General features: G+C 44.6%; 1 protein-coding gene across 1 annotated transcript; it reads left to right on the plus strand.

Annotated features, from left to right (window-relative positions):
• LOC147435878 (GPI-anchored protein LLG1-like) lies at positions 1 to 27,603 on the plus strand. The gene is made up of 3 exons (XM_086488795.1): positions 1 to 296; positions 26,869 to 26,931; positions 27,068 to 27,603. The coding sequence occupies exons 1-3, from the start codon at positions 209 to 211 to the stop codon at positions 27,442 to 27,444; spliced, it is 528 nt and encodes a 175-aa protein (XP_086344921.1). The 5' UTR covers positions 1 to 208; the 3' UTR covers positions 27,445 to 27,603.
• Positions 27,604 to 27,974: the final 371 nt, after the last annotated feature.

Here is a 27,974-nt window from a genome sequence, read left to right on the forward strand (position 1 = left end):
GCATCTTTTGAACAGCTGGACTGACATACCGCCAATGCCAAGATTTCTGCCGCGTTTTCTCAGGATTCATTTCGATTTCTGCACTATCTAGCCTAGTTATGAGCTCTATACTCGTTAACTGAAGCTCGAACAGCTCAGCGGGCTAGAGAGGGAGTTGACCGGATCTAGAAGGGGATAGAGAGCCAGTCTTCGTCTCATTGATGCAGTCATGGATATGGCGATCCGATCGGTTGTTCTCCTTGTAATGCTGGCCATCTGCTCCTTTCATGTTTCTGGAGATTCTAGATACATTTCCTGTGAGTTCTCTCTCTCTCTCTCTCTCTTTCTCTCTCTCGCGCGCGCGCACACCTTTTTTTGTAAATCTTTTTTGATTAATTTTCAAGTGGGAAATCTTAAAGTGAGAAAAACCCATCAGAAAGATCAGATACAATGGGAAGAACACAGGAGTGTGCCCTAATTTAAAGGCGGTAAAAGAGCTGTAGGATATCCCAGATACAATGGGAAGAACACAGCAGTGTGCCGTAATGTAAAGGCGCTAAAAGAGCTGTAAGATATCCGAGGATATGCCCCCAACATGGGGCACAATGTAAGGATTGCCTAAGTGAAATGTTGAATGAAGGAAATGGATCCGCATCATGCTGATGGAACATGCGAAATTTGCATTGACGCCACCAAGACTATAGAGCTGAAAACCTAACCCATTTGAAGAAAACTGCAAAATGTTAAAGGGCAGTTGGAAGAATGCCAAAAGCCCAGAACTGTTTGCAGAAAACTGCCGAGGGAAAGTGGAGGCGCTTACAGAGCGATATTCGGTCAAGGAAGGCCTTGGTGAAGCGACAATCCCAAGCAGGTGTCTCACAACCTCATCATAAGCTGAACAGCTGACACAACGGGAAAAGCTGATGCGACGCGCACTAAGGAGAGTTCCAATAGGGAGGAACACACACACACACACAAACCCCCCCCCCCCCCCACCCAAATTGTATTACTACAGTGTTTTTCCTTTTCTGCTGCTTGCCAAGAAGCTTGAAGGCTTCGGGACTTCAAGAAATTTATCATTAAGGCATTTTAATGTGCCATTCCCAACTCAATGATCTCTGTATTCAGATCATGTGAGGGAGGCATAGAAAGCTTAATGATACGTGCCCTTTACCTCTATGGAAAACGTGTTGTTATTTGGTATTTATGTGTAATTGTTTCTCTTGATTGTCACAGCTTCTTAGTTTGCCTGTTAGTTCGTAATTGACGAATTGGATTAAAAAAGTAATCAGCTTGTTCTTATTTCTCTACTGAATTTATGTTGCTGTATATTACAAAAAAGAGATCTGATGGAAGCATGTTGAAAGCGTTCATGCTCAGTTCTCAAAATTGTTTGTTTGTGTTTGGAACAAACATAATTACCAAGAAATGGCCTGCCCATGAATGTCAACCTTACCCTTTAGATTCTTGGTTTTGGCTAGAGTCTTTGTTAATGTAGTTCCTTCTTTGCCACCGGATTAAGATCTCTTCTGATTCTTCAATTTTTGCTTAATGACTCACATGGAAACATTGTGAGTCTTTCCCAAATAATTTCAAAGTATGTGCTACCCAATTGAGATAGAGTTGATCTTTGCTCTTCATTTTTCCGAGTCTTGCCTTTTCGCAGTAGAGAAGAACCAATCTTTGACTCATCGATAATGCTGGTTTCTTATGCTTCTATGCTTCACTTGAGACTTGAGTGAGCATCTATAAGCTTTGTACAAACGTGTCTTTAATAAATTCTCAAAATCACTGTTATTAGTGTGAAGAATAGGTGGAAGCTTGCAATCCCCAGGATGATCTCAAAGGAAAATACCTTCCCCATAAAGTGTTTTGCAATTTAAGTCTTTAAGAGTTATTGGCTTGAGGGAGGTTAGTGGCCCTAAACTGCCATTGTCAGTGCCCTGGGTAGGGAATCGCTTTACTAGGCTGGGACTTCTTGCGTGTTTCTGATTGTTGTGGCTCCCTCCTGCTTATAATCTTCTCATCACACATGTATTGGCCAGCGGTCGTGGGTTGGCCACCTATACACGTGTTGGAAAGGGATTTAGGGCACACTTAGGGTTTGCATCGGCACTTTGCGTGTTTTAAGCTTGTTTTGACCATTTTATTTTTGTAGGATCAGGGTTTTATTTTGGTCGTGGTATTTGATAGAGAGATTTACCCAACCTTACCCTCCCTCACTATATATGTGGCCTAGGGTGCTCTCTGTCCTTTTGCTTGAATCATTGGCAAACTTTGCCGTCTTAAGTTATTTTACTTGCCAGCCTTTTCCATCTATCTGTCTTCTCTCTCTCATGTGCCATTGTCTCTTTCCTCTCTCCTTCCTTTGCACACTAGGACATGGTATAAGAGCATCAGGCTTGTGCATGCTAGATTTGTCATCGCCATCCCTATTGCCGAAGAAGCTTGTTGGTTGAGTTTCACTGTGGACAATTCCACCACTCCATTAGCATTTTTTTGCAGCTTCTTGTCTTATTGTATATTCGGGGTCGCTTTCCTGCTCTGTGTGCACCTCTTGCCAGCTCCTCCTTTCAAAGTGCCTCTCTTAGTGACAGCTTTTCATATATTGCTTTTCCCCCAAGGCCAAGGGCCTTTAAACAAGTCCCTTGGGCTCTCTCTGGCTCAGTGTGTGCTGACGAGCCGGTGAGCAGAGGAGCCCCAAGGACAACTGCACTTTGCTCGAGCATTAATAAAAAAAGAATATCGAAAGGGGCGCCAATCTTTGGGGCCAGTCTCTCTGGCCACAAAACTACGTCGAGCCGTGTCGACTCAGTTGGATTGTGAATTAAGTGAAGTATTATGAAGTTATTTTCTCTCGTGTGTCGAGTTAGATTCCAGATTTGGGGGTGTCCAAGTTTGTTACAGTGGTATCAAAGAACGACCGATTTCTCTTCTACCTGGAAATCCGATCCTCTTATCGCGACACATGGATTCAAACAATGAATCCCGCAAGAATCAAACGAACCCTCCTGACATTTCGAGAACGGGAGGCAGCATGGAAAATTCGAATGGATTAGCAGATCACGAATATGGGCCACCTTGGCCTACGTAGTATCAGCTAATCTAGATGCAACGTCAATAGCAAGTTGATGCGTGCGCAAAGCAGATGCTCCAGCTTGCAAAGGATCCACAATATGCCAAATTTTTGACCAGACATCGGATTGACGAAGTGCATACGCATTGGTAGAAAGCCATTGGCTCACCAATAAATTTGGCCCTCAAGAAACCTCCTACTCCAAGGATGTTTATTGAAGAACAACTTGATGACGTCGTAGAAAGGCGAGTCAACCAACTCTTGGGGACGAAGAAACAATTGAAGAAACGTAACAAGGGGATTGACTACGCCGGTTATTTGGGCCGTCAATCTTCTTTTGCAAGTGCAAGATAACAGAAGAAGCATGTACGCTTTGAAGGATTGTCCAATTCATCCTCTTCTGACAGTCCAGATTGCTCTTCCTCTTCCAATTCAAGAGAAGAGGACAGAAAGGGCAAGAAATGAAGAAAGAACAAGAAGAAGGCGAAGAAGAGCAGATCTTGACTTGTTTCTGATAGTTCTATTGAGGATTCATCCTCCTCCGAGAGTCAGACTCCGATGACCACATGTTCTATTCAAAGAAGGAACACTTTTACAGAGCCAATCAATATGATTTTCTCGATCACAAGGGCAAAAAGACCAAGGAATTTAAGAAAGGTGGACAATCAGTAAAGTTTGAATCCTTCTCAGGATTCCGAGATTCTCCCAAGGCTTTAGCCTTTATTCAGCAGTTTGACATAGCATTCTCTTGAGGGCGCTACTCAGAGCACTCCAAAATCAGGAGGGCAACATCATTCTCAAAAGGAAATGCACGAATGTTGTGGTCCACTCTTCTTTTACGGAAAGAAGCCCCTACCAAGTGGTTAAAATTCAAATGGTGCCCTTGAATTTTTTCTTGCCCTTTCTCTTTTCCATGATTTTGTTCCCCAACGAAGTGATTCCTCTTCTTGCCAAAAGTGGTCCAGCAAGTGCAGGAGTCATCATCAGAGTCGTCAAAAGAGTTTCTACGTCTGAACGTGTCATGTGCACATGGCTCTGTGTGCCATGTGGACATGCTTCATCGACTTCGAGAGCCAATTTTCCCCTTCTTCCTAGATTGGGATGTCTAGAATCCTAGGAAAATTAGTATCGGCAATTTTGTGAGAGGACCTGCATGTTCGGACAAGTCGATTAGATTAGGTTTTCCAATTTTGGAACCCTCTTGCATAAATGGTTTCTACACGCATTTTGACAAATGTCATTATACTACAATGGGCATTTGGCATGACGTGCATGTAGTTCTAGGCTAGAGGAATCCAACGAGCCATTTCCCGCGTCGATCGGATTCCCGGGTGGGCAATGTCAAAGGTGGCAGAAGAAGATGCAATGAAGACAAGAACTGGCTCGTGATCGGGTGGGTACCTCGACTCCGATTTAGAACACCTGCAATGCCAAATACATGAACAAGGCATACTTGTGGAGAAGAGAGATCATCGAGGTAGAAAGAGACAAGACATTTTAGAATGAGAGAGAGAGAGAGGTGGAGCAGAATGAATGTTGAACTTTGCTCAAGATGAGTGCTCCGAACTGTGCTCAAGGTTCCTTTTACTTACAGAAGGGAGAGCCTTCCGTTCCTTTAGTGAGAAAGTGCAATGGACACAAACAAAGTGGTGAACATTGTGAATGAAGGTGCTGAGACCAAGAGATAGAGAGAGAAGAGAATACGACACTAGGGATGTTGTAAAACCCTCCTCCAAGGGCCCCACTCTCGATGGCGAGAGTGGTCTATGCTATTGATTGCACAATCTGGTATAAGATGTTGATGCAAATCTAAGTGATGCTATGTCGAGGTTGACAGTGATGCCGACAATGACAAGCCTATGGCTGAAAACTGAATGCTTGGTGACTCTGCAATTGTTGAAGTCGATGGGGCTGATCTGTTATTGCAAAAACGCTGTCCTTGCTGTCTACAAACGCTGGATCTGCTGCTCTTCTAAGCGTTGGTTTGCTGCTGTTTCGTAAGGCTGAAAACGTTGATCTGCAGGGATGAAAAACGCTGGTTCAAGGCCTGCAAAATGCTTCCGCAAAACGCTGGTTTGATGGCTGAAATCGCTGATGTCTTAGGCTGAAAAACGCCAGGTTAATTGGGCTGAAAACGCTGGCCTTTAGGGCTGAAAAACGACGGAGTTCTCGAGGGGGAAACGCCACGGTTCTTAGGGGTCTTGCGTGAGAAGATGCCTGTTGAGCAATGCTCCTGCTGCCTCTTCTGTCAGAAAGTGCTACTCTGGTTTCCTTATATATTTCATTAGCAAAATTGCCATACCTATTTTCCAACAAAAGTCACTTAAAATAATAAGTGAAAATTGTCAAAATAGGGAAAATAGGTCTAATGCACTGGAAAACGATCCTGATGGAATCCGATGGGAATCTGATGATCATGCTGTGTGCAACCAGAAGATATGTATCTAATCTAAGTGCTTGGACATGCACGGTCTGCGAGTAGACTCACAAAAGTGCCAGATCACTTCCTATCCTAGACTGACTTGATTGAACTGAACCTTGGTCATGCTGTAGCTTGTCCACGGACACATAGGGTTGGATGTGGAGAGAGAGAGAGAGAGAGAGAGAGAGAGAGAGAGAGAGAGAGAGAGAGAGAGAGAGAGAGAGAGAGAGAGAGAGAGAGAGATCTGGGAAAGGCTCTCCATGCTGATAACAATCTGCTCATACAAGTGACCAAGGGTGGTTCGGCATAGAACTGACATGCCCAATGGATAGACCCAAGGTGCACACAATTGTGACTGCTACTGACACTGCCAACTGCTCTTGCGCACGACACCACTGACACGGTCTCGTCATGGGGTGGACTGTTAGACCTACACCACTTTGCTGCTTCACAGGTCTAGGGCATACTTGTACGACTACTATGTCTTTGGATTGGCCACCCATAGTCTAGGTTGTCTTGGTCCAGCCGCCCGTGTTTGGGACCGGTTGCCCACTTTGTCTGGGCGCCCTCATATATTTTCATATTCATTTTCTTGTTGGATTGTCGGGGATTTTATATGGCATTGCCCTACCTCTCCTTGGGCACCTATTTATGGGGCCAGGGGGTACCCACTTCCATTATCTGATGTATTCACAAGTCTTGTGGTTGATAGTAGTCACGGGGGGACTGGTCGCCCCCTCCTCTCACATCTTGCGTTTGTCTCTACTCTCTCTCTCTCTCTCTCTCTCTCTCTCTCTCTCTCTCTCTCTCTCTCTCTCACGCTTCCGTACACGCGCACTCTCACATGGTATCAGTTGCCAACGTCGAGGGCGCACCTTCAACAACTGTTTCTTCTCCCAAGCTTCAACAGCAAGCGTTTTCATTGTGCAGGCCTAGTGCTAGCATCTCTGCCGATTTTCGTTGCGGGAAAGTTGCAAAACAGCCTAGCGTTTTTTGCAAGAAGCTTAGCGTTTTTGCATCTGCCGTGTTAGGTGTAGCGGAATGAATGTTTGCACTTTGCTCAAGATGAGTGCTTCGACCTGTGCTCAAGGTTCCTTTGTTGTTCTTATGGAAGGGAGAGCCTTCCATTCTTAATGAGAGAATGCTATGATCACAACAAAGTGAATGGACACTGTGCGTGCAAGTGTATGAGACTGAGAGATAGAGAGAGAAGAGAGATACGACACCAGAGACGTAAAACCCTCCTCCGAAGGCCCTACTCTCGTCGGCGAGAGTGGTCTACTTATGATTGCACAAACTGGTACAAACTGAATGCATGTGACTAATGCAAGTCTAGGCTATGTCGGCGATGACCACGGTGATGACGAGACCGACCTAAGGGCTGAAATTTGCAATCTTTTATCTGCTGTCCAAAAACGCTATGGGCTGAAATCTGCTACAATCCAAAAACGTTGGTTTTGGGGTTGCTTTCTAATGATCTTGTTGCTGAAATTCTACAGGTTTTAGAGCTGAAAACTGAGGTTCTTAAGGGCTGAAAACTGCTGGTCCTTTCGGGCTGAATCTGCTACTCTTTAGGGCTGAATCTTGCTATGACCAAAAACGCTAGGCTAGGGAGTTTTGTGGCGATGGCAATGGCTGAAAACGCTGATGTGTTGCAGCTTTGCCGGCGATGCTGAAACTGTTGCAAAACTGAAAACGCTATGCATGAGGAAAGCCGCAAGGCATGGGGATTGCTTGCGGGGAATACCTGTTGCAAAAACGCTAGCTGAGGGAAGGTCCTTGCTTGGAGGAAAATCCACCAAGTGTCTTGCTTGAGAAGCTGCCTGCTGAGCTTGGCTCTTGTTGCCTCTTCTGCCATTTGGTGCTAGTCTAGGTTTGCTTATATATAAACTTACTCAATTTGCTCTACCTACTTTTCAACAAAAGTCATTTAAAAATAATAAGTGAAAAATGTCAAAAATAGGTAAAATAGGCTAAATGCATTGGAAAATTTCCTTGAAGGATTCTGATGGGAATGCGTATGATCATGCTGTGTGTGTAAGGATTCTAGTCGCTAATCCTTAATTAAGTACTTAAACTCATGATTAAGACTTAAGAAACTGAAATTGAACTTAGAACAAGACTAAGAAGACTCTGTGTTTGATTGATTGAAAGTGTGATACAAGGGTTCCTTTTATAGGAATTGAATAGTCATCAGTGAAGAGGCATGTCTCTTTGTGAAGAGACATGACTTTAGGCGAAAAGACACTTCCTTTCGGCGAAGAGCTGTAACCATTGGGTGAAGAGTCGCATCCGTAAGGTGAAGGGGTGTGACCAGTCGTTGAAGGAGTGTGGCTTTTGGCGAAGAGGTATGTCTTTTGGGCGAAGGGGTGTGAGTCCTCCTGGGTTAGTCACACTTCGCATCTGCATCTGTAATGAATCAAGAAGAGTGTAACAAGTCACAATCGTGACATTCCCTCCCATTTACATTAAAACCCCGTGTTTAGATGAAAGTCTTCCGCTTTTCAAAGAATTCTTGAAGGAGGTTTGGGTACTGCTGCATATCTTCATCCGTCTGCCAAGTTGAGTTTGACTCATCAAGATCCATCCACTCGACAAGAAATTCTGTTGTTGTCTTTCGTCTTGTTTCTTTGTCTTACATCAAGAATCTTTTCTGGAACAAGAATTATGTGTTCATCTTCAATTTCTGGCACATAAGAAGATAAGTCTGGAATTGGCGAATCTCCTTGTATGTATTGTTTGAGCCAAGAAATGTGGAAAGTTGGATGAAGTTTTCCCCATGAGAGTGGAAGTTCTAACTTGTAACTGACAACTGAGTACTTCTTGATTATTTTGAAAGGTCCATAGAAGCGAGGGCGCAACTTTGGAAAGACCGATTTCACAGTTTTGTAGCGATGAGGTGCTACATATAATAAAACCAAATCTTCCTCTTGGAAATCTGCATGTCGTCGATGCTTATTGGCTTGTTTCTGGTACTTTTGTTGGACATGAACCAACTTGTCACGTACTTGAATAAGTACATCTTGCATTTCTTGAACCAACTGATCTGCTAGAGCTACTTTGTGTTGAAGAACAAAGTTTGTCGGTATAAGAGGAGTATGCCCATAATCTGCTTGGAATGGAGTCATGCCAGTTACTGAATGGATAGAGTTATTGTATGCGAACTCTACAAGTGGCAAATACTCTTCCCATGATCCCAATCGAATTTGTATGTAATGTCGAAGCATTTCTTCCAAAATTTGATTCACTCTTTCTGTCTGCCCATCAGTTTGAGGATGGTATGCTGAGCTGAATAACAAATTTGTACCGAGGGATTTGAAAAAGGATGTCCAAAAATGCCCTGTGAATTTTGGATCTCTGTTTGAAACAATAGACTTTGGTAATCCATGTAATCTGAAAATGTGTTGCACAAACAATTGCGCAACGTCTGGTGCTGAGGCAGCTTTCTTGCAAGGAATAAAGTGTGTCATCTTTGAACATTGATCCACCACTACGAGAATCTGTGCATTGCCTTTTTGAGAACCAGGCAATGTAGTGATAAAATCCATGCTGACACTTTCGCATCTTTCTTGAGATATGGGCAAAGGATGAAGTAACCCTTGAGGAAGTTGTCGAGAGGCCTTCATTGTTTGACAAGAATGACAAGCTTTGACAAACTTGATAACATCTTGCTGCATTTGTGGCCAAAAATATGTTGCAGATAACAATTTGTATGTCTTGTTGATGCCTGGATGAGCAGCAAAAGGGACTTCATGATGCTCTTGGATCAAAATTTTCCGCAATGGTGTATTGTGTGGAACACAAATGCGATCAATGTAATACAGCAAGTCATTGACAGTGGTGTAAGCTGCAAACATATTTATCTCTACAGGAGTCGGAGTAGAGGATTTAAGAGCTTGAAATGCATCCCCAAAATCTCGATCTGTCAAATACTCATGCTTGAAACAAGCAGGTATCTCCATCTGCACACCGGAAATGGCAAAGTTGATGGCTCAAGGAAGACGGCTTAAGGCATTTGCAATTGCATTTGCAAGGCCTGGCACGTATTGAATAATCATATGAAAATTTGCCAAGAACTCAACCCATTGTCCTTGACGAGGATTCATCACCGGTTCCTCTGGAACTGGAACTGGAGACGAGGAATCCGAAATGAGAATGACTTCCGGTTCGAATGCGGGTTCCGGTTCGGGTACGGGTTTTGCTTCGGGGGTATCTGGTATAATTATCACTTCGGGAGCCGGAGAAGGATTTTCTGGCAATATTTCTTCGGGTACCTCGTCTATATACGAGAGAAAATTGACGGAAACGTCGAAGGCATCGTTGTCCATGACTCTGAACAAGCCCGCGTGCACGTCTGTTGATGGCCAGAATTGGTGGCGCTGGAAGTTAGCAGAAGAGGGTGCGCTGAATTTCTCTCATGATGGCGCTGTTTTGCCATTGCGTTGGTTGCAACTGGCCTCTTGGTTTTTTTTTTTTTGTTTAATTTTTCCACAAAGGGGTGCCCAAGGGTGCCCACTTAAAATTAAGTTGGGGCGGTCGGCCAAAATCTTTTAAAGTAAAAGGGTGGCCTTGGTTAAAAAAAAAATCGAACGCTGGCTTTTTCATGTGAAACGTTGCGCTGTTGGCTTTTTAAAACGCATGCTACTGCCTATTGGAAAAACAGCCAGCGCTACCATGTTTGGGTTGTCGTGAGCGAGTTGCCGGGTGAAGGGGCGGCCTGGATGCATGGGCTGACGGTTGATGCGCAAGGGAGATCCACGCGAAGCGTCACCTACTGTTGGAGAGACTTACTCCAGAAGTGCAACTAGTATGCCGCAACACCCACGCTTTCTGCCATCTTCTGCTTAGCTTTATGTATGTGTTTGAGAAAAAAAATTACCTCATGGCCATCTTTCTTTTGCTTCCATACAACTCCGGGAAGGGGGAGAGTAGCGGTGAGGGTGAGAGGCTCACAACCTTCGGGTCCTGGGAAAAATTTGCTCTGATACCACTGTAAGGATTCTAGTCGCTAATCCTTAATTAAGTACTTAAACTCATGATTAAGACTTAAGAAACTGAAACTGAACTTAGAACAAGACTTAGAAGACTTTGTGTTTGATTGATTGAAAGTGTGATACAAGGGTTCCTTTTATAGGAATTGAATAGTCATCAGTGAAGAGGCATGTCTCTTTGTGAAGAGACATGACTTTAGGCGAAAAGACACATCCTTTCGGCGAAGAGCTGCAACCATTGGGTGAAGAGTCGCATCCGTAAGGTGAAGGGGTGTGACCAATCGTCAAAGGAGTGTGGCTTTTGGCGAAGAGGTATGTCTTTTGGGCGAAGGGGTGTGACCATTCGAGAACAAGAGTCCTCCTGGGTTAGTCACACTTCGCATCTGCATCTGTAATGAATCAAGAAGAGTGTAACAAGTCACAATCGTGACAGTGTGCAACCAGAGGATATGCATCTACACTAAGTGACTGGGCATGCACGGTCTACGAATAGACTCACAAAAGTGCCAGATCACTTGCTAAATCTAGACTGACTGGATTGACTGAACCCTTGTCGTGCTGTAGCTTGTCCACGGACACATAGGGTTGGATGTGTCACGTGACATCCCCTCCTTTTCAAAGTGAGGTACTGGTACCGAACTGTATGGCGTCGAGGGAGATCGCCAATAGCATCCAGAATCTTGGAAGGGACTCTTCGCCGGCCCACTATGATGTGTGGGTCATGCGGTACTTGAACTTCATAAAGGTCTGCAACGCTTGCTTCTTTGGGCCGCGCCGAAAGCGACACAAAGTCTTCTGTGGCTACTTCAGTGCTTCAACTTCGTCGGGAGTCATGCTTCTATCTTCTTCAAGCATCTCCATGGCTGAAAATCCCTGAAACCATTTCCAACACAAAACCATGAACATACCTATTCCATGTAAAGTGAATGAAAAAAATCTTGTCTTCTATAAAGACTGTGTATGCAATGTAGATGAACATAGAGACGGAGTGACAAACCGTTCATTAAACACATGAAAACAATGAGATCGAATCTTTCTCTTTGGATCAAGAGCAATCACTTGTGGCGATTCACAATGGAAATGCGCATGCTTGGTGCATGTGCTCTTGCTACAACTGTGTCGTGCCAAGGAAGAGACATGGAATGTGACTTCCTTGAATGCATACTTTTTAGCTTTTCATGAACAATCCGCATACATTCGTGCTCATTCATGAGTGAAACGTACTCAAATATGTCATGCCTAGGAAAAGGGATCACATAAAGAGGCTGACGAAAATACGGGAAACGATCACGAATGAAACACTCGAACAATGTGTGCGTATCAATCATGCGAACACATAATACTTCCTGTGAGGGGTCTTTGGACCTAGGCTCGAGAGCCAAGATCGGTTCTTCCTGAGGGGGTTCTTGGGACCTAGGCTCGAGAGCCAAGATCGATCCTTTGTGATTGATCGAATCTGCAATGAGGTTAGCTTCGCTAGAAAAAGCATCAACTAACTCATCATCCTTGTGAACAATCACGTCATTTTCCTGCAACTAATCATGCTTGTGAGAAATCACATCTTGATCATGCCGGAATTCTGCAAAATGCAAAAACGCTAGGCTGATCTGCTGTGTCTAACTGTTGCCGGGTTGATCTGCCATGCAAAATCATCATGCTTATCATCATCATCCAAATCATCATGCTTATCATTGTCATTCAAATCATCATCATGCTTCTCATAATCATGCAAATCCTGTGTGTCATGCTTTGGATGTTGGGTGCAGCGGAATGATTGTTTGCGCTTTGCTCAAGATGAGTGCTCCAAACTGTGCTCAAGGTTCCTTTTAGTTCTTATGGAAGGGAGAGCCTTCCGTTCTTGATGGAAAGTGCTATGATCACAAACAAGTGAATGGACACTGTGTGTGCAAGTGTATTAGACTGAGAGATAGAGAGAAGAGAGATACGACACGAGAGACGTTGTAAAATCCTCCTCCGAAGGCCCCACTCTCGTCGGTGAGAGTGGTCTACTTATGATTGCACAAGTGGTACAATGACGATGCAATGGACTGATGCAACTTGGGACTATGTCGACGACGACGATGGTGATGACGACGACGACTTTAGGGCTGAAATCTGCGGTCTTCTAACTGCTGAATTTCGGGGCTGTTCTGGTGGCTGAAAATGACTCTTTTGGCTGCGTTTTTCAAGGCTAAAAATGAGGTTCTTCTGCAAATCCTCTAGGCTGAATCTGCTGTTATCTTGGATGCCAAAACTCTGAATCAACTGCTGCAAAAAAGGCTGAATTTGAAAAACGCTGATCTGCCCTTCTAGCATTAGTAAAAAACGCTGGTTTTTTTGGGATTGCTATCGATCATGGGATGGCTGAAAACGCCAAGGTTGTGGAGGTGCTGAGGATATGCAAAAACACCAGGGCTGAGAGGAAACACCAAAACGCTAGGGCTAGGTGTTGGTGGCGAAGCTACAAACGCTAGGTTGAGGGGGTACTGTGGGTTCTGCTGAGAAGATGCCTGTTGAGCGGGAAGCTCCTGCTGCCTCTTCTGCCATTGAGTGCTAACTTGGGTTTCCTTATATATTAATTTAGCAAAATTGCCCTACCTACTTTTGTTGGAAAGTCACTTAAAAATAATAAGTGAAAAATGTCAAAAATAGGAAAAATAGGCTAAATGCACTAGGAAATTCCCCTAACTGATTCTAATGGATTCTGATGGGGATACTGATGATCATGCTGTGTGCAACCAGAGGATATGCATCTATGCTAAGTGATTGGGCATGCACGGTCTACGAATAGACTCACAAAAGTGCCAGATCACTTCTAATCTAGATTGACTGGACTGACTGAACCTTGATCATGCTGTAGCTTGTCCACGGACACATAGGGTTGGATGTGTCACGTGACATCCCCTCCTTTTCAAAGTGAGGTACTGGTACCGAACTGTATGGCGTCGAGGGAGATCGCCAATAGCATCCGGAATCCTGGAAGGGACTCTTCGCCAGCCCACTCTGATGTGTGGGTCCTGCGGTACTTGAACTTCATAAAGGTCCGCAACGCTTGCTTCTTTGGGCTGCGCCGAAAGCGACACAAAGTCTTTTGTGGCTCCTTCAATGCTTCAACTTCGTATAGAGTCATGCTTCTTCCATCTGCAAGAATCTTCATGGCTGAAAATTCTTGAAACCATTTATAACACAAAACCATGAACATACCTATTCCATGTTAAGTGAGTGGAAAAAAGCTTGTCTTCCTAAAAGACTGTGCATGCAATGTAGATGAACATAGAAACGGAGTGACAATCCGTTCATCAAATACATGCAAACAATGAGATCGAATCTTTCTCTTATGATCTAGAGCAATCAATTGTGGCAAAACACAATGGAAATGCCCACGCTTGGTACTCAGACTTTCATATGCTCGTTCAGAAACTGTCATGCCAAGGAAGAGACATGGAATGTGACTTCCTGACATACATACTTTTCAGATTTTCATGAAAAATCCGCATGCATTCATGCTCATTCATGAGTGAAACGTGCTCATTATACAATATGTCATGCCTAGGAAAAGGGATCACATAATGATGCTGACTAAAATACAGGAAACGATCACGAATGAAACATTCGAACAATGTGTGTGTACCAATCATGCGAACACATAATACTTCCTGTGAGGGTTCTTTGGACCTAAGCCAAGATCGGTTCTTCGTGATTGATCGAATCTACAACGAGGTTAGCTTCGCTAGAAAAAGCATCCACTAACACATCATCCTTGTGAACAATCACACCATCTTCATGCAAATCATCATGCTCATCATTATCATCCAAATCATTAGGTGCAACGGAATGATTGTTTGCGCTTTGCTCAAGATGAGTGCTCCGAACTGTGCTCAAGGTTCCTTTTAGTTCTTATGGAAGAGAGAGCTTCCGTTCTTGATGGAAAGTGCTATGATCACAAACAAAGTGAATGAACATTGTGCGTGCAAGTGTATGAGACTGAGAGATAGAGAGAAGAGAGATACGACACCAGACGTTGTAAAACCCTCCTCCGAAGGCCCCACTCTCGTCGGCGAGAGTTGTAACAAACTGCTGACGTGTCAAAGCCTAAAGAATGGAAACCCTAATTTTTGCCAGAAACCCTAACTGCTGAAACCCTAATTTTGGAAACTCTAACTCTAAAAACTACAGAAACCCTAACCCTAACCCTAAGGGTAGCATGGGTTCCGAAAATTGCATTGGCATGATGATGTGGCATGCTGTACGGATTTCCGCGTTTTGCGTTGGTTGATGACGTGGCAGGCTGTACGGATTTTCCTGATTTACGTTGGTAGCTTTTTAGCTTTGCTTTTGGACGAGAAGCTTTTAAGTTTGAAGGCATTTTACTATAAACTGCTTTTTAGGCCAAGGGCCTTTAAATATGAGATTAGGGCTCATTCTCTGGCATGCTTCAATATGAAGGTGTAGTGTCTCGAGTACTGGCTTGTACTGTGTTGATGCAATATAAAGAAATACCGGAAGGGGCGCCAAGGTTTGGGGCCAATACTCTCTGGGGTGGAATTCCGCCACTCCGTGTTGCGTGTCGTCTCTCTCTATCTCTCAATTTTGTTGTTATTGAAGTGCTAAAAGTCTATTCAGTTTGTTCTTTTCTATTGGCACGTGGTGCCCGCCTTGTGACAGTGGTATCAGAGCATCAGGCGTGTGCTTTTCTGAAAGCATACCAGTCCTACAAAAGAGCAGACAGAGCTATTGGAATTTTATTGGGAGGTATGCTCTCCCTCCAACCGGGACTTATTAGCCACACCCACCCTTATTTCATCGCGCATCGGGCGCGCTCTCGTCTTCACCGCAGTGTCTTACAGGGCATAAGCCAATTAAGAACCCAATACTTGGAATTCATGGATTCAACAGAATATTTGCAGTTTCTGCTCAACGAGCTTCACGACATTCTTTCGCGGCATCCTCAGCAAAATCTTTTGATGCTGCAAAGTTTTCAACAATTTTTGAACTACATGTTACCCCCTCTGATGCCCCAGGTGGTACCTCCTCCTGCGGGCACCAGAAAGTACGAGAGCTTCCGAGCGGCAACCTTCTTAGCCGTCTGTTCCGATGGGGGGAGTCTTCAGGAATATGGTGCAGCCATCTGACCCTGATCCAGTGCAACCGCCTTTGCCACTGCCATTGCCCCCACCTCCACCACCACCGCCACTAGGCTACAATGTTTGGAGCCCATATGGGTACCCTTATTTTCCATACCCGGGACCTGCGCCTAACCAACCCAAAGATTTCTAAGATGGTGGCACGACAGTCAAATTTTTCACTTTTTCCGGGGTGAAAGATCGCAAGAAAGCATTGCAGTTCCTATAGCAATTCGACAACATCTATGCTTTGGAACTATACAGAAGAATCCAAGATTTCTCGAGCAGCGAGATCTCTTAAAATATAATGCTATGCAATGGTGGAGTTCAATCGCGACACAACCGCATGCTCCAAGGACCTGGCAAGCTTTCAAGACAGTTTTTGCACGTTGTTACATGACTTCAATGTTTGAAGTCCGGATTTTGGTAGAGTGGGGCAACTTGAAAATGCTTGCCACCGAAACCATGGACGATTATAACCAAAGGTTTCTCGACGTGTACCTTCCAGTGTCCTTCTTTAAGTTCATTCCCTTGGAGGACCAGTGCGAGCGCTACACCATTGGACTACCATCACCATTGCAGGAATATTGTCTCTCCAAGCAAGTCTCTACCATGCAAGAGCTTATGGACCATGCCGCGGTCGGCTACAAGCTCATGAAAGGAAAGTTGGAGTTTACCATAGAAGAACCTTTGGCCACTAACCAGAACTCCCGGCAACAACGAACAAATTCTCGAGAATCTCGTGAAAACCAACCTCAACGGCCTCGTTTGACACAACTTCAACAAGACGCCTTGTTACAAGAAGGCCGATGCTTCGAATGTTTCCAAACAGGGCATACGTTCAATACATGTCCTGAGCGACCCTCGACGTCCTCAGTGCAACCTTCTGCTCCCACGACAGACAGATCCCCGCGGCCACCTCCGGCCAAGAAGCCTAGACCTGCTATTGGACTAGTACCCGATATTTATGGTATACACCTCGAGAGTTTTAATGAATTATGCAGAGCTTATGGAAAAGTCAACGGCTTGAAAGCCCTTATTTTCTTTGACCCCGGAGCTATGGAGAACTTCATCCATCCAGAATTCTTGAAGTAGATGCACTTTGATTATGATGTAGAGGGTGGAGAAATTGAAGTTGAGCTAGCCACGAGGCAAACTCAGAAAGTGGTACTGCTCATTGGTGCACTTCCACTCACTATACAAGATTATCATGGAAAAGCCGATTTCCACATTATGAAGTTGGGCAATTGCGACGTTCTCTTGGGCATGCCTTGGGACGACAAGAATGATGCAACTCTCCAGGTCCGGAACCGAACCATCATCGTGATGCAGAAGGGCAAGCCCGTTGTCCTCAAAGTTCGATTGTCTGAACAAAACCCCGAATGACCTCTCTAGTTGTTTTCTACTTAGATACTTTTGAACATTGTTTGAGAAAGTATTGTTTGAACTTTGTTTGAAATGGATGCTATCTGTTTTAAACCTGTCTTGGTGCCGATTTGAAATGTTTGACTTTGGTTTCAATACTGGTTTCATTGATTGGTGATTTTTACTTCCGAGTGGAGGAGTGAGAAATACTGTCTTGATATTGTTTGAACCTCGGAACGACGCAGGTCGATGCTTGGGGAGCGTTTCGTTGTATGCTAGAAAACCTCCAAACGACGCAGGCCAATGCTTGGGGGACGTTTGGTTGTATGCTTGAACCTCCGAGCGACGCAGACTGCGATCTGGGGAGCGTTTGGTTGTATAGTCCTGTGAGCTCATGGCCCGGACCTTTTTAGGTTATTTGCGGGGGGAGTGACGAGGTAGTCGTTGAGTAGCTTCATACCGCATACCGTTTGTCTCGGGGGAGTGCTCAACGGCTCTGTTTGTTGTGTCTTGTAACATGCATATGTGAGCATTTGTGTTGCATTGTGATGTGTCAATTACTGAATAATCCTAATTGGATGAGATTGCCTGGGTATGTAATTTGAGTGCATCAAGACACTCGTGGAAGATCAGTATGGTCTGGGTGTGATGGCTAATTTTACTACGCCGGAATATCAAGAGTTCCGATCTGGACGAATGGAGAAGCTAACTCCTTGATCAAAACAGTCGAAAGGAGAAGCTAACTCCTTGATAAAAAGGGCAAAGTGATTGTTTCTCGGAATGTCCCTCAGAAATTTTTGAGCTAACTTGAGTTGTTTTGCAGATATGCTAAATCGCGAACGATTACTCTCTTTCAAGAAGAGGAGATGTAACAAACTGCTGACATGTCAAAGCCTAAAGAATGGAAACCCTAATTTCTGCCAAAAACCCTAACTGTTGAAACCCTAATTTTGGAAACCCTAACCCTAAAACCTGCAAACCCTAATTTTGGAAACCCTAATCCTAAAAACTGCAGAAACCCTAACCCTAAGGGCAACGTGACAGATTTCTGAAAATTGCATTGGCATGATGACGGGGCAAGTTGTACGGATTTCCGTGTTTTGTGCTAGTTGATGACGTGGCAGGTTGTACGGATTTCCGTGATTTACGTTGGCAGCTTTTTAGATTTGCTTTTGGACCAGAAGCTTTTAAGTTTGAAGGCTTTTTACTGTAAACTGCTTTTTAGGCCAAGAGCCTTTAAATATGAGGTTAGGGCTCATTCTCTGGCATGCTTCAGTACGAAGGTGCAGAGTCTTGAGTACCGGCTTGTATTGTGTTGATGCAATATAAAGAAATACCGAAAGGGGCGCCAAGGTTTGGGGCCAATACTCTGTGGGGTGGAATTCTGCCACTTCGTGTCGCGTGTCGTCTCTCTCTCTCTCTCTCAGTTCTGTTGTTATTGAAGTGCTAAAAGTCTGTTCAGTTTGTTCTTTTCTATTGGCACGTGGACCGTGGTGCCCGCCTTGTGACAAGAGTGGTCTACTTATGATTGCACAAAGTGGTACAATGACGATGCAATGGATTGATGCAACTTAGGACTATGTCGGTGACGACGTTGACGACTCAAGGGCTGAAATCTGCGGCCTTCTATCTGCTGTCCATACAAACACTATGGCTGAAAATCTGGATTGATTCGGGTGGCTGAAAATGACTGTTTGGCTGCGTTTTTGAGGGCTGAAAATGAGGTTCTTCTGCAATTCTATAGGTTGAATCTGTTGCTATCCATGCATGCTGAAAACGCTGACCATCTGCTGCCAAATGGGCTGAAAATAGATCTGGTAGCGTTAGTGAAAATGCTGGCGTGTAGGAATGATGGCGATCACTGCAAAGCTGAAAACGCCATGGCTAGGGGGAGGTTGACGATGTTCCAGAAAACGCTAGGGTTGTGGAGGAAAAACGCGAAGTCTAATGGGGTGCTGAGGGTACTGTGGGGTTCTTGCTGAGAAGATGCTTGTTGAGCGGGGAGCTCCTGCTGCCTCTTCTCACCCAAGTCAACCTTGGAGGGTAATATCTTGATAGTCTTATCATTGGTACAGGACCAGGTCCAGCTCCTCCCAAGCCCCGTAATGCAAACATAGCTGCAGCCACAATCTGCTCTTGCTGTGTGCTACTAGGTGTGGCTTCATTGATAACGTCTGCTGCCACAGGAGCGGAAAGATTGTTTGTGCTTTGCTCAAGATGAGTGCTCCGAACTGTGCTCAAGGTTCCTTTTAGTTCTTATGGAAGGGAGAGCCTTTCGTTCTTGATGGAAAGTGCTATGATCACAAACAAAGTGAATGGACACTGTGCGTGCAAGTGTATGAGACTGAGAGATAGAGAGAAGAGAGATACGACACTAGAGACGTAAAACCCTCCTCCGAAGGCCCCACTCTCGTCGGCGAGAGTGGTCTACTTATGATTGCACAAAGTGGTACAATGACAATGCAATGGACTGATGCAACCTGGGACTATGTCGATGACGACGGTGTTGACGACGTTGACGACTTAAGGGCTGAAATCTGCGGTCTTCTATTTGCTGTCCATACAAACACTATGGCTGAAAATCTGGGACTGATTCGGGTGGTTGAAAATGACTGTTTTGGCTGCGTTTTTGAGGGCTGAAAATGGGGTTCTCTTCATGCATCTAGGGCTGAATCTGCTACTGTGTGGAATGCTGAAAACGCTGCTGCAAAGGCTTTACTTCAGGCTGAAAATGAAAACGTTGGCAGATCTGGGGATCGTTAGCAAAAACGCTAGGTAACCTGGGAACTGCTGGCGATGGTAGCAATGCTGAAAACGCCAGGGGTTGGGGCGGTGCTAGCGATATCCAAAATGCTAGGGTTGAGTGTGGCGATGAGGTAGGACCAAAAACGCCAAGGGGTGTTGAGAGTACTTCGGGGTTCTTGCTGAGAAGATGCTTGTTGAGCGGGGAGCTCCTGCTGCCTCTTCTGCCATTTAGTGCTAACTTGGGTTTTCTTATATACAAACTTAGCAAAATTGCCCTATCTACTTTTGTTGGAAAGTCACTTAAATTAATAAGTGAAAAATGAAAAAAATAGGGAAAATAGGCTAAAATCACTGGAAAATTCCCTTAACTGATTCTAATGGATTTTGATGAGAATACTGATGATCATGCTGTGTGCAACCAGAGGATATGCATCTACTCTAAGTGACTGGGCATGCACGGTCTACGAATAGATTCACAAAAGTGCCAGATCACTTCTAATCTAGACTGACTGGACTGACTGAACCCTGATCATGCTGTAGCTTGTCCACGGACACATAGGGTTGGATGTGTCACGTGACATTGGAGAAGAAGAGACTGAGAGAGTCTCCTTCTCATGAATGCTTTCAATCTTGTTTGCATATTAGCAATGAGAGAGGGAGAATGAACAATGCCCTCTCCACGAATGACAATGGGAGAGTCACTTTTGGCATAGAGAGTGAAAGTGTTAGCCTCCCAATCAATGAGAGGGTTAAGATCACGAAACCATTGAATGCCCAAAATCATATCACATCCTGAGAGAGGAGAGACAAAAAAACCTTCTATTGAAGGCAGCTTGTTGAATTGTAAACAACACACCCAAGACACTCTTGCGTGATGAGAGAGTCCATACCTGGAACAAAGCCAGAGACCTTGAGAGGAGATTTCTGACTAACTTTTAGGCGGGCTCTCTCAACAAGAGAGGGACTGATCACATCATGCATACTACCTGGTCAAACAATATGACAAAACGCTGCCCCGATACCTGACCATAACATTTAATGAGAGAATCATCAATGGGAGGGTCAAGAGACACTTGGGGCACACTCTTGTTATCAGTAATTGCATTGAGAGAGAAAGTGGGTTCTGTGGATTCTTTAGATTCATTCGATTCAAGCTTAGGACATGTTCTTTTTATGTGACCCTTAATGTGACAATGAAAACAACGACCTTCCTTACAATAAGTGCTTTGCTGTTCCGACCTGATGTATCCTCCTACTATTCCTTGTGCTACCTTTTCATCTGGAGTAAGCTTAGGTTTAGCAATTGTGTTAGTCTTACCCTTAGGTTCATTGGAAGAATTCTTTTTTGAGAGACTGTTGGAAGATTGGTTAGAAGAGTTACTGTTCTTACTAGTCTTACCGTTCTTATCGTTCTGAGGGTTCTGAGAAGTCTGCGAGGTACTTGTAGAAGTCTTGTTCTCCTTAGGCTTTCCCTTGTTGTGCTTCATCTCTTGCGCGAGAGCAATCGCTATCGCCTTGTTGAGATCGATTGGATCGAGCACCTCGAGATCGTACTTGATATACTCGTCCAATCCGTAAAGGAATGTCTCTTTGCGTTCATCATCCGACTTGCGTAATTGGGTATCTAGTTGCAAAACACGGTTAGAAAAAGACATAACCAGCATACCATTTTGCTTGAGAGCGCGCCGATCATCTTTCAATCGTGTGAGGTACTGAGGTGGCATAAACTGCGCCTTGAGCTTGTCTTGGAAATCAACCCAATTGAAGGAAAGGGGTGTGAGTTCGTCGGCTTCCTCTAGGTGCGCGGCTAACTGTGCCTCTTGCCATGCGTGCTACCAATTGATGTCATCACCGGCAAGGTACATAGTTGCCGTCAAAACCTTGCTATTCCCTGTCTTCTTAGTTTTCGCAAAATAAGCATTAAATTGATGCAACCAAGAATGAATAACCGTAGCATCCATCTTACCATCATACTTACTGAAAGTCAACTTCTTTGTGGCTGGATTGTTGAAATCCCCATCGTGGCTTGCGCCACTGGAGGAACTCCCACGATCTTTGGTTGGTTCGGACTTCGAGGCAAGTACTTGTTGAACCAATTCTTGAGTACGTAGTTCTCTTTGAGCCTCACGCTCGGCCTCCCAAACCGCCGTCGTGCTGCCGCTTCCTCCTTTCTTTGTGCTTTTCTTTCTTTTCGTTCGTTGCGTTCGCGTTCTAAAGCAATGCGAGACGCTTCTTGTTGGATGGCAATTTTTCCGTTTCTTTCTTCGTGCTCGCGGTCCTTGGCTTCCTGTTGTTCTGCTTTTCTTTCTAGTTGTGCCAACGCAACTCGATTCGTTTCTTGTTGTTGTGCCATCATCTCCATCATCAACTTGACCATCTCCTCCATAGAATTTGGTACAACTCGTGGCATAGATGGGGAAGGGGGAGGGTCGGGAAACCCTCCTGGTGGGGAAAGCTCTTCTTCGGCACTCCCATGCTTATCACCTGTATGCGAAGTATCCATTCCGCTTCGGGTGAGGACCATGCACTATGATCTTTGGTTCTTAAGTTCACGAGGAACTAGGGTTCTTGTGGGTCTTGGGTTCTTGGGTTCTTGAGGCTCTTGGGTTCTTGAGGTTCTTGAGGTTTTCTTTCGCTTGCAAACCGTGTTTGAGAAGGATCTTCTCTTCACCCGAGTTCTTCTCTTTTCTGCGGGCGCACCCCTTGGCGGCCTTGCGCTCACACCAAGGTTGCTTTTTCCCACCTCACGTCGATTGGCCGGCCGCTAAGTGCACGGTCCGCTCTTGATGAGTGAAAAGAGACACAAGGGGAGGCTGGAAAAGCCCTTCTTTCTTGGGATTCCTGTCACTCTTCAAAAACACAATTAGGAATCGACACGGCCAAGCGAACTTGGGTTCGTCTGACCGCAACAAGCAAAAATAAAAATAAAAAAAATCTTGTGATTCTTGTGGTTCTTTCCTTGAGTGATACAGAACACTGCCAAAGCTCTGATAACAATGTTAGGTGCCGCGGAATGAATGTTTGCACTTTGCTCAAGATGAGTGCTTCGACCTGTGCTCAAGGTTCCTTTGTTGTTCTTATGGAAGGGAGAGCCTTCCATTCTTAATGAGAGAATGCTATGATCACAACAAAGTGAATGGACACTGTGCGTGCAAGTGTATGAGACTGAGAGATAGAGAGAGAAGAGAGATACGACACCAGAGACGTAAAACCCTCCTCCGAAGGCCCTACTCTCGTCGGCGAGAGTGGTCTACTTATGATTGCACAAACTGGTACAAACTGAATGCATGTGACTAATGCAAGTCTAGGCTATGTCGGCGATGACCACGGTGATGACGAGACCGACCTAAGGGCTGAAATTTGCAATCTTTTATCTGCTGTCCAAAAACGCTATGGGCTGAAATCTGCTACAATCCAAAAACGTTGGTTTTGGGGTTGCTTTCTAATGATCTTGTCGCTGAAAATCTGCAGGTTTTAGGGCTGAAAACTGAGGTTCTTAAGGGCTGAAAACTGATGGTCCTTTCGGGCTGAATCTGCTACTCTTTAGGGCTGAATCTTGCTATGATAAAAAACGCTAGGTTAGGGAGTTCTGTGGCGATGGCAATGGCTGAAAACGCTGATGTGTTGCAGCTTTGCCGGCGATGCTGAAACTGTTGCAAAACTGAAAACGCTATGCATGAGGAAAAACTCCAGGCATGGGGATTGCTTGCGGTGAATACCTGTTGCAAAAACTCTAGCTGAGGGAAGGTCCTTGCTTGGAGGAAAATCCACCAAGTGTCTTGCTTGAGAAGTTGCCTGTTGAGATTTGTTCCTGTTGCCTCTTCTGCCATTTAGTGCTAGTCTAGGTTTGCTTATATACAAACTTACTCAATTCCCTACCTACTTTCCAACAAAAGTCACTTAAAAATAATAAGTGAAAAATGTCAAAAATAGGTAAAATAGGCTAAATGCATTGGAAAATTCCCCTGAAGGATTTTGATAGATTCTGATGGGAATGCTTATGATCATGCTGTGTGCAACCAGAGGATATGTATCTACACTAAGTGACTGGGCATGCACGGTCTACGAATAGACTCACAAAAGTGCCAGATCACTTGCTAAATCTAGACTGACTGGACTGACTGAACCCTTGTCGTGCTGTAGATTGTCCACGGACGCATAGGGTTGGATGTGTCACGTGACATGCCGGCCCGGATCTGCACACCTATTGCAGGCGCTGTCTCCCTAGCAACAGATCGCACCCAAGAAGCCAAGATCAGTCTTGCGTTTTTGGGATTGTTGGCATTTTTGAGAACTTGCTGCGTTTTCAGTCACACGCTGCTCTCGGGAGTGCATTCAGCCACCATATCTTCCCCTTGGTGGCCATCCGCAATCCCACATCGAGAAGGATCCAAGGTGCATCAAATCGGCCCCGGAGGTGCCTCTTCCAGAGGAGTTACTGCAACGATTATCGTCATTCGAGTCAGTAGAGTGTGCATTGAGGTATTGCGTTTTGTGTACATTCCATTTACGCAATCTAAAGCAAATATCACATTGGCAACGGTGTGGGGGGCCCTTGAGAGGGTTGGTTGGGACCCCATCGGGTGTCGCTCTCGTCTTCTCTCTCCCTTTACACATCTCTACTGCATTCTCTCGGCCCCTCTCTTCAAGGGAAAGTAAAAGGAACCATCATTCAAGCACAAAGCACTCACTAACGCAAGGAAAGAAGGAAAGGATTTTGTGGAAGGGTAAAACTAGATCTTCACCGTATTCAATTCCGCTGCACGTGACAGAACGACATGATTTCTTGTAGTTTTTTTTTGATTGTCTTCCTCATTGGAACCAGAGGGAGGAGGAGGAAGAGGATAACTAGAGTTGTCGTCTAATTGAACACATTGACGGTGTTTCCTTTTCGACACCTTGTCTCTCAAATCCTTGAGAGTTGATTGTCGACTAAGGTAGCCAGGGAAAGACTTAAGACTTCAGTGCTTTGCGAGAGTGTTTCCTATATTCCATAATTTCATTGATCTTTTGCTCCATGGCTCGATCAATTTCTTGTAATAGCAGAAATCGCTAAGCAGGCAAAAATTGATGGGCATGGGAGTTTACTTGCTAGGCGCTCTTGTGGGGCAAACGGCTGTGCTCCAGGATTCAACGAGTCAACGTGGCTGGCTAGCAAGACTGTGCTTATTACGTGTTCCACCAATGGCCAAAGGGAAATGGTTGGTTCTTGTGTCTGGTTTGACGTGCAAGGCTGCAATCTAAGTTGGTGTGGTTCTCAGGGGTACACTTGTGGATGCGTTCCTTGTTTGCTATGAGATCGGAGGGTCTAGTGGCGAGATTCCACTTGTGGATGCGTTCCTTGTTCGCTATGAGATCGGAGGGTCTAGTGGCGAGATTCCTTCATGGGTCGGAAGTTGTCTTTCACTCCATCGTCCTTGCGCTACCAATGCAAAGCGAGATGAGAGGTTGATTCTTTTCTCATATCCATAAAGTATAGCCTCTCTCACATGCTTTTGCCAGTTCGGCAAGTAAGAGACAGAGGGGGCAACCTATTGCTCCAACCTGATTTCGTTGAGCACTATGCTTTAATGATGCTTGGAATAGACAACTGGCTTGTTAACCTGGCTTGTAACCTATTGAGTAACTTGGGTGACACGTTGCATGTAATAGACTTGGACACCCCAAGCCAAAGATATAATGCAATATATGTGAGAGAAACTGAAACAACTGAACAAAATTGAGAGAGAGAGAGGACACGGCACGGCGGAGTTCCGTGCCCAGGTGTAGTGGCCCCAAAGACTCGATTTTGGTGACCCTCTTCAATATTTCTTTATTATTATGCTTCAACCAATACAATGTCCGAGGGTTCTCTCTCTCTGCAGTGCTCCCAAGCAAATCTGCCAGAGGAGGAGGCCTTGGCACACTTATAAAGGCTCCTGGCCTAGTCGAAAGCAGTTACATGAAAAGCATTGGTCCCCAAAAGCATGCACTGCTGGGGTCTATGTATACGCCTTCATAAACCACCGGAACTCAAGGCCTGGATTACATTGGCTGGACACAACTCAAACGTCCATCCTGATGTCTAGGTACGGAAAGTTCCTGTACAAATGGTCTTGCCGGTTATAAAGTAGTTAAGGTTTTCAAGTTTTATAGGTTGCTCAACTGGCAGTTAATGAATAAACTAGGCCACTCATCATGGTATCTGCTATGGCGTGAGAATGCATATTGCTGAATCAATGGAGAATGATAACGGGTCGCCAGCAGGTCAATGCTGAGTCTTGTGTCATAGCAAGTTGCATAGTTTCTGTCCTGGTCTTGCAAGTAGTCTCTGGATAGTTCACCTAACTGGAAGTTCATCAATAAGCAGGTGCTTTGTCCTCGCTGGCCTTAACTAAAGTCTGTATCTTGCTAACTGCTTGGAGTGAAAGGTATGTTTGAGCATTAGTAGCAGGTTGGCGTTTCTCTGTCTGAATAGCTGGTGCTGTAGTATTATTATACTCGATATTCCTTTTTTTTTGGCCTGTTATATGTGAAGCCTATTGACTGAAAGGTATTTATGGAGCTCTGCTACCTTTAATGCTCTCTTTTGCCGCAAGGTATTGCTTGATCAAGTGTCCTCTATCCGGATGGTTCCCTTGTGTAGCAAAATGCAAAAGAAAGCTAGCTCACAGGCTGGGTCAATAAAAAAGAACCTCAAGAATCTAAATAGTTGTCATGGAAATGCATGTGTTGGTCTTACATGAACCTAAGCTACAAATGTTGCATACACCATCTCTCCAGTCATTTTGGAACGGGAACGGGCCCCGGGCACAATTCTCTGCGGAATGAGTTTCCCATGTACCATAAGCTTGGAACAGCGTTCCCTTGTTACTATGGTTTTTACAGTTTGCTCAACTGGCAGGTTATGCATAAAGTAGGCCATTCATCATGGTGTCTGACACCACGTGAGGGAGCTTATTACTGATGGAGGGTGATGACTAAATATCAGCAGGTAAAGGCTGTCAATAGTTGCATAGCATATTGTCGTGCTGAAACGCCTAGTCCGATGGTTCCCTTGTGTATCAAATTGCGAAAGAAAATGGCCTTAAACTAGTCAAATGCCTGTATTTTCTGATTAAATATGATTGGTGAGATGAAAATTTGCTAGTCTGATTGAGGTTGATCATTATTTTCTTAGACTTGCAGTGCCTTCAGCTGGCGATACAGAAGCGGTTATTCCAAATAGGCATCTTCTTCAAGTTTTAACTCGTAAGTCGTCCTCATGAATCAGCACTTTGTTCATGATTAGTTTCTTTATGAAGAAAGGGCTTTTCTCAGCAGTCTAAATGTGGGTTATATAGCATGTCCTGACGGCACTTTATGTTGCGTGCATGCGTCTTTGCAGCATGCTCTGTCAATTTCCAGGTTCAAAATTACACAATTATAACAAGTGAATGCAAAGGCCCTCAATATCCAGCAAATGCATGCTGTGCAGCGTTTGTGAAGTTTGCATGCCCATTTTTTGAAGAATTAAACGACAATACGACGGATTGTGCAAACACCATGTTCAACTACATCAACATCTATGGCCGTTATCCATCAGGGCTTTTTGCAAACGAATGCCGTGGAGATGATAAAGGCCTCCCATGCCCAGGTAACTCAACGGCCCCGAATACCAATGGAGCACGGGATGTGAAACATAGTCAGCAGCTATGGTGGTTAGTCTCTATCATCAGTACCATTGTATTGTTTAATCTACATGGTGGAGGGCCTGCTTTTTGAATGACGACAACGGTCTGCTTTCAGCTACATTATTTCATTACTCAAAACATCTGAGACTAGCTAATTTTCCAAAAATTACATTGTACGCTATATATTCTCCTTGTAACTGCTATTGGTGGTTGTGCTGGACTCTAAAAAACTGGGAATTTTTGGGTGCTAGATGTTTGTTTTAAGCTTCATTTGCACGATGTGGAAACTTACTTAGACGTCTTTGACATGGTCCATAAGGTCTCTGACATGGTCCTCAGGTTCTTCGGCAAGAGGGAATATGGTTTTGCTGGGGTGGGGGGGGGGCACGGGGTTTAATGTCAATCCTAAGAGACCTCAAATATCTATCCAGTCTTGAACTCAAAAGTCTATTACTCAAGTGGGAATTGAGATGACAATCCATCACACTTGGTGGTAGAAAGTTTATTCAAGTTTCCTCTTTTTACTCTCTCTCTCTCTCTCTCACACACACACACACACACACACATGCCCCACCTGATTACACTCAAAAGCTTTGTTGGATTATACATTATTTATGGTTT

This window comes from Adiantum capillus-veneris, chromosome 18, assembly GCF_014529385.1.
Source record: "Adiantum capillus-veneris isolate H3 chromosome 18, ASM1452938v2, whole genome shotgun sequence".
NCBI classification, from domain to species: Eukaryota; Viridiplantae; Streptophyta; class Polypodiopsida; order Polypodiales; family Pteridaceae; genus Adiantum; species Adiantum capillus-veneris.

Bases quoted from the DNA above. Each gene is read 5' to 3' on its own strand.
- LOC147435878 (XM_086488795.1), top strand. From the start codon at position 209: ATGGATATGGCGATCCGATCGGTTGTTCTCCTTGTAATGCTGGCCATC. The intron at 297-26,868 runs GTGAGTTCTCTC...TTAGACTTGCAG, and splicing joins AGATTCTAGATACATTTCCT to TGCCTTCAGCTGGCGATACA. The intron at 26,932-27,067 runs GTAAGTCGTCCT...GCGTCTTTGCAG, and splicing joins TCTTCTTCAAGTTTTAACTC to CATGCTCTGTCAATTTCCAG.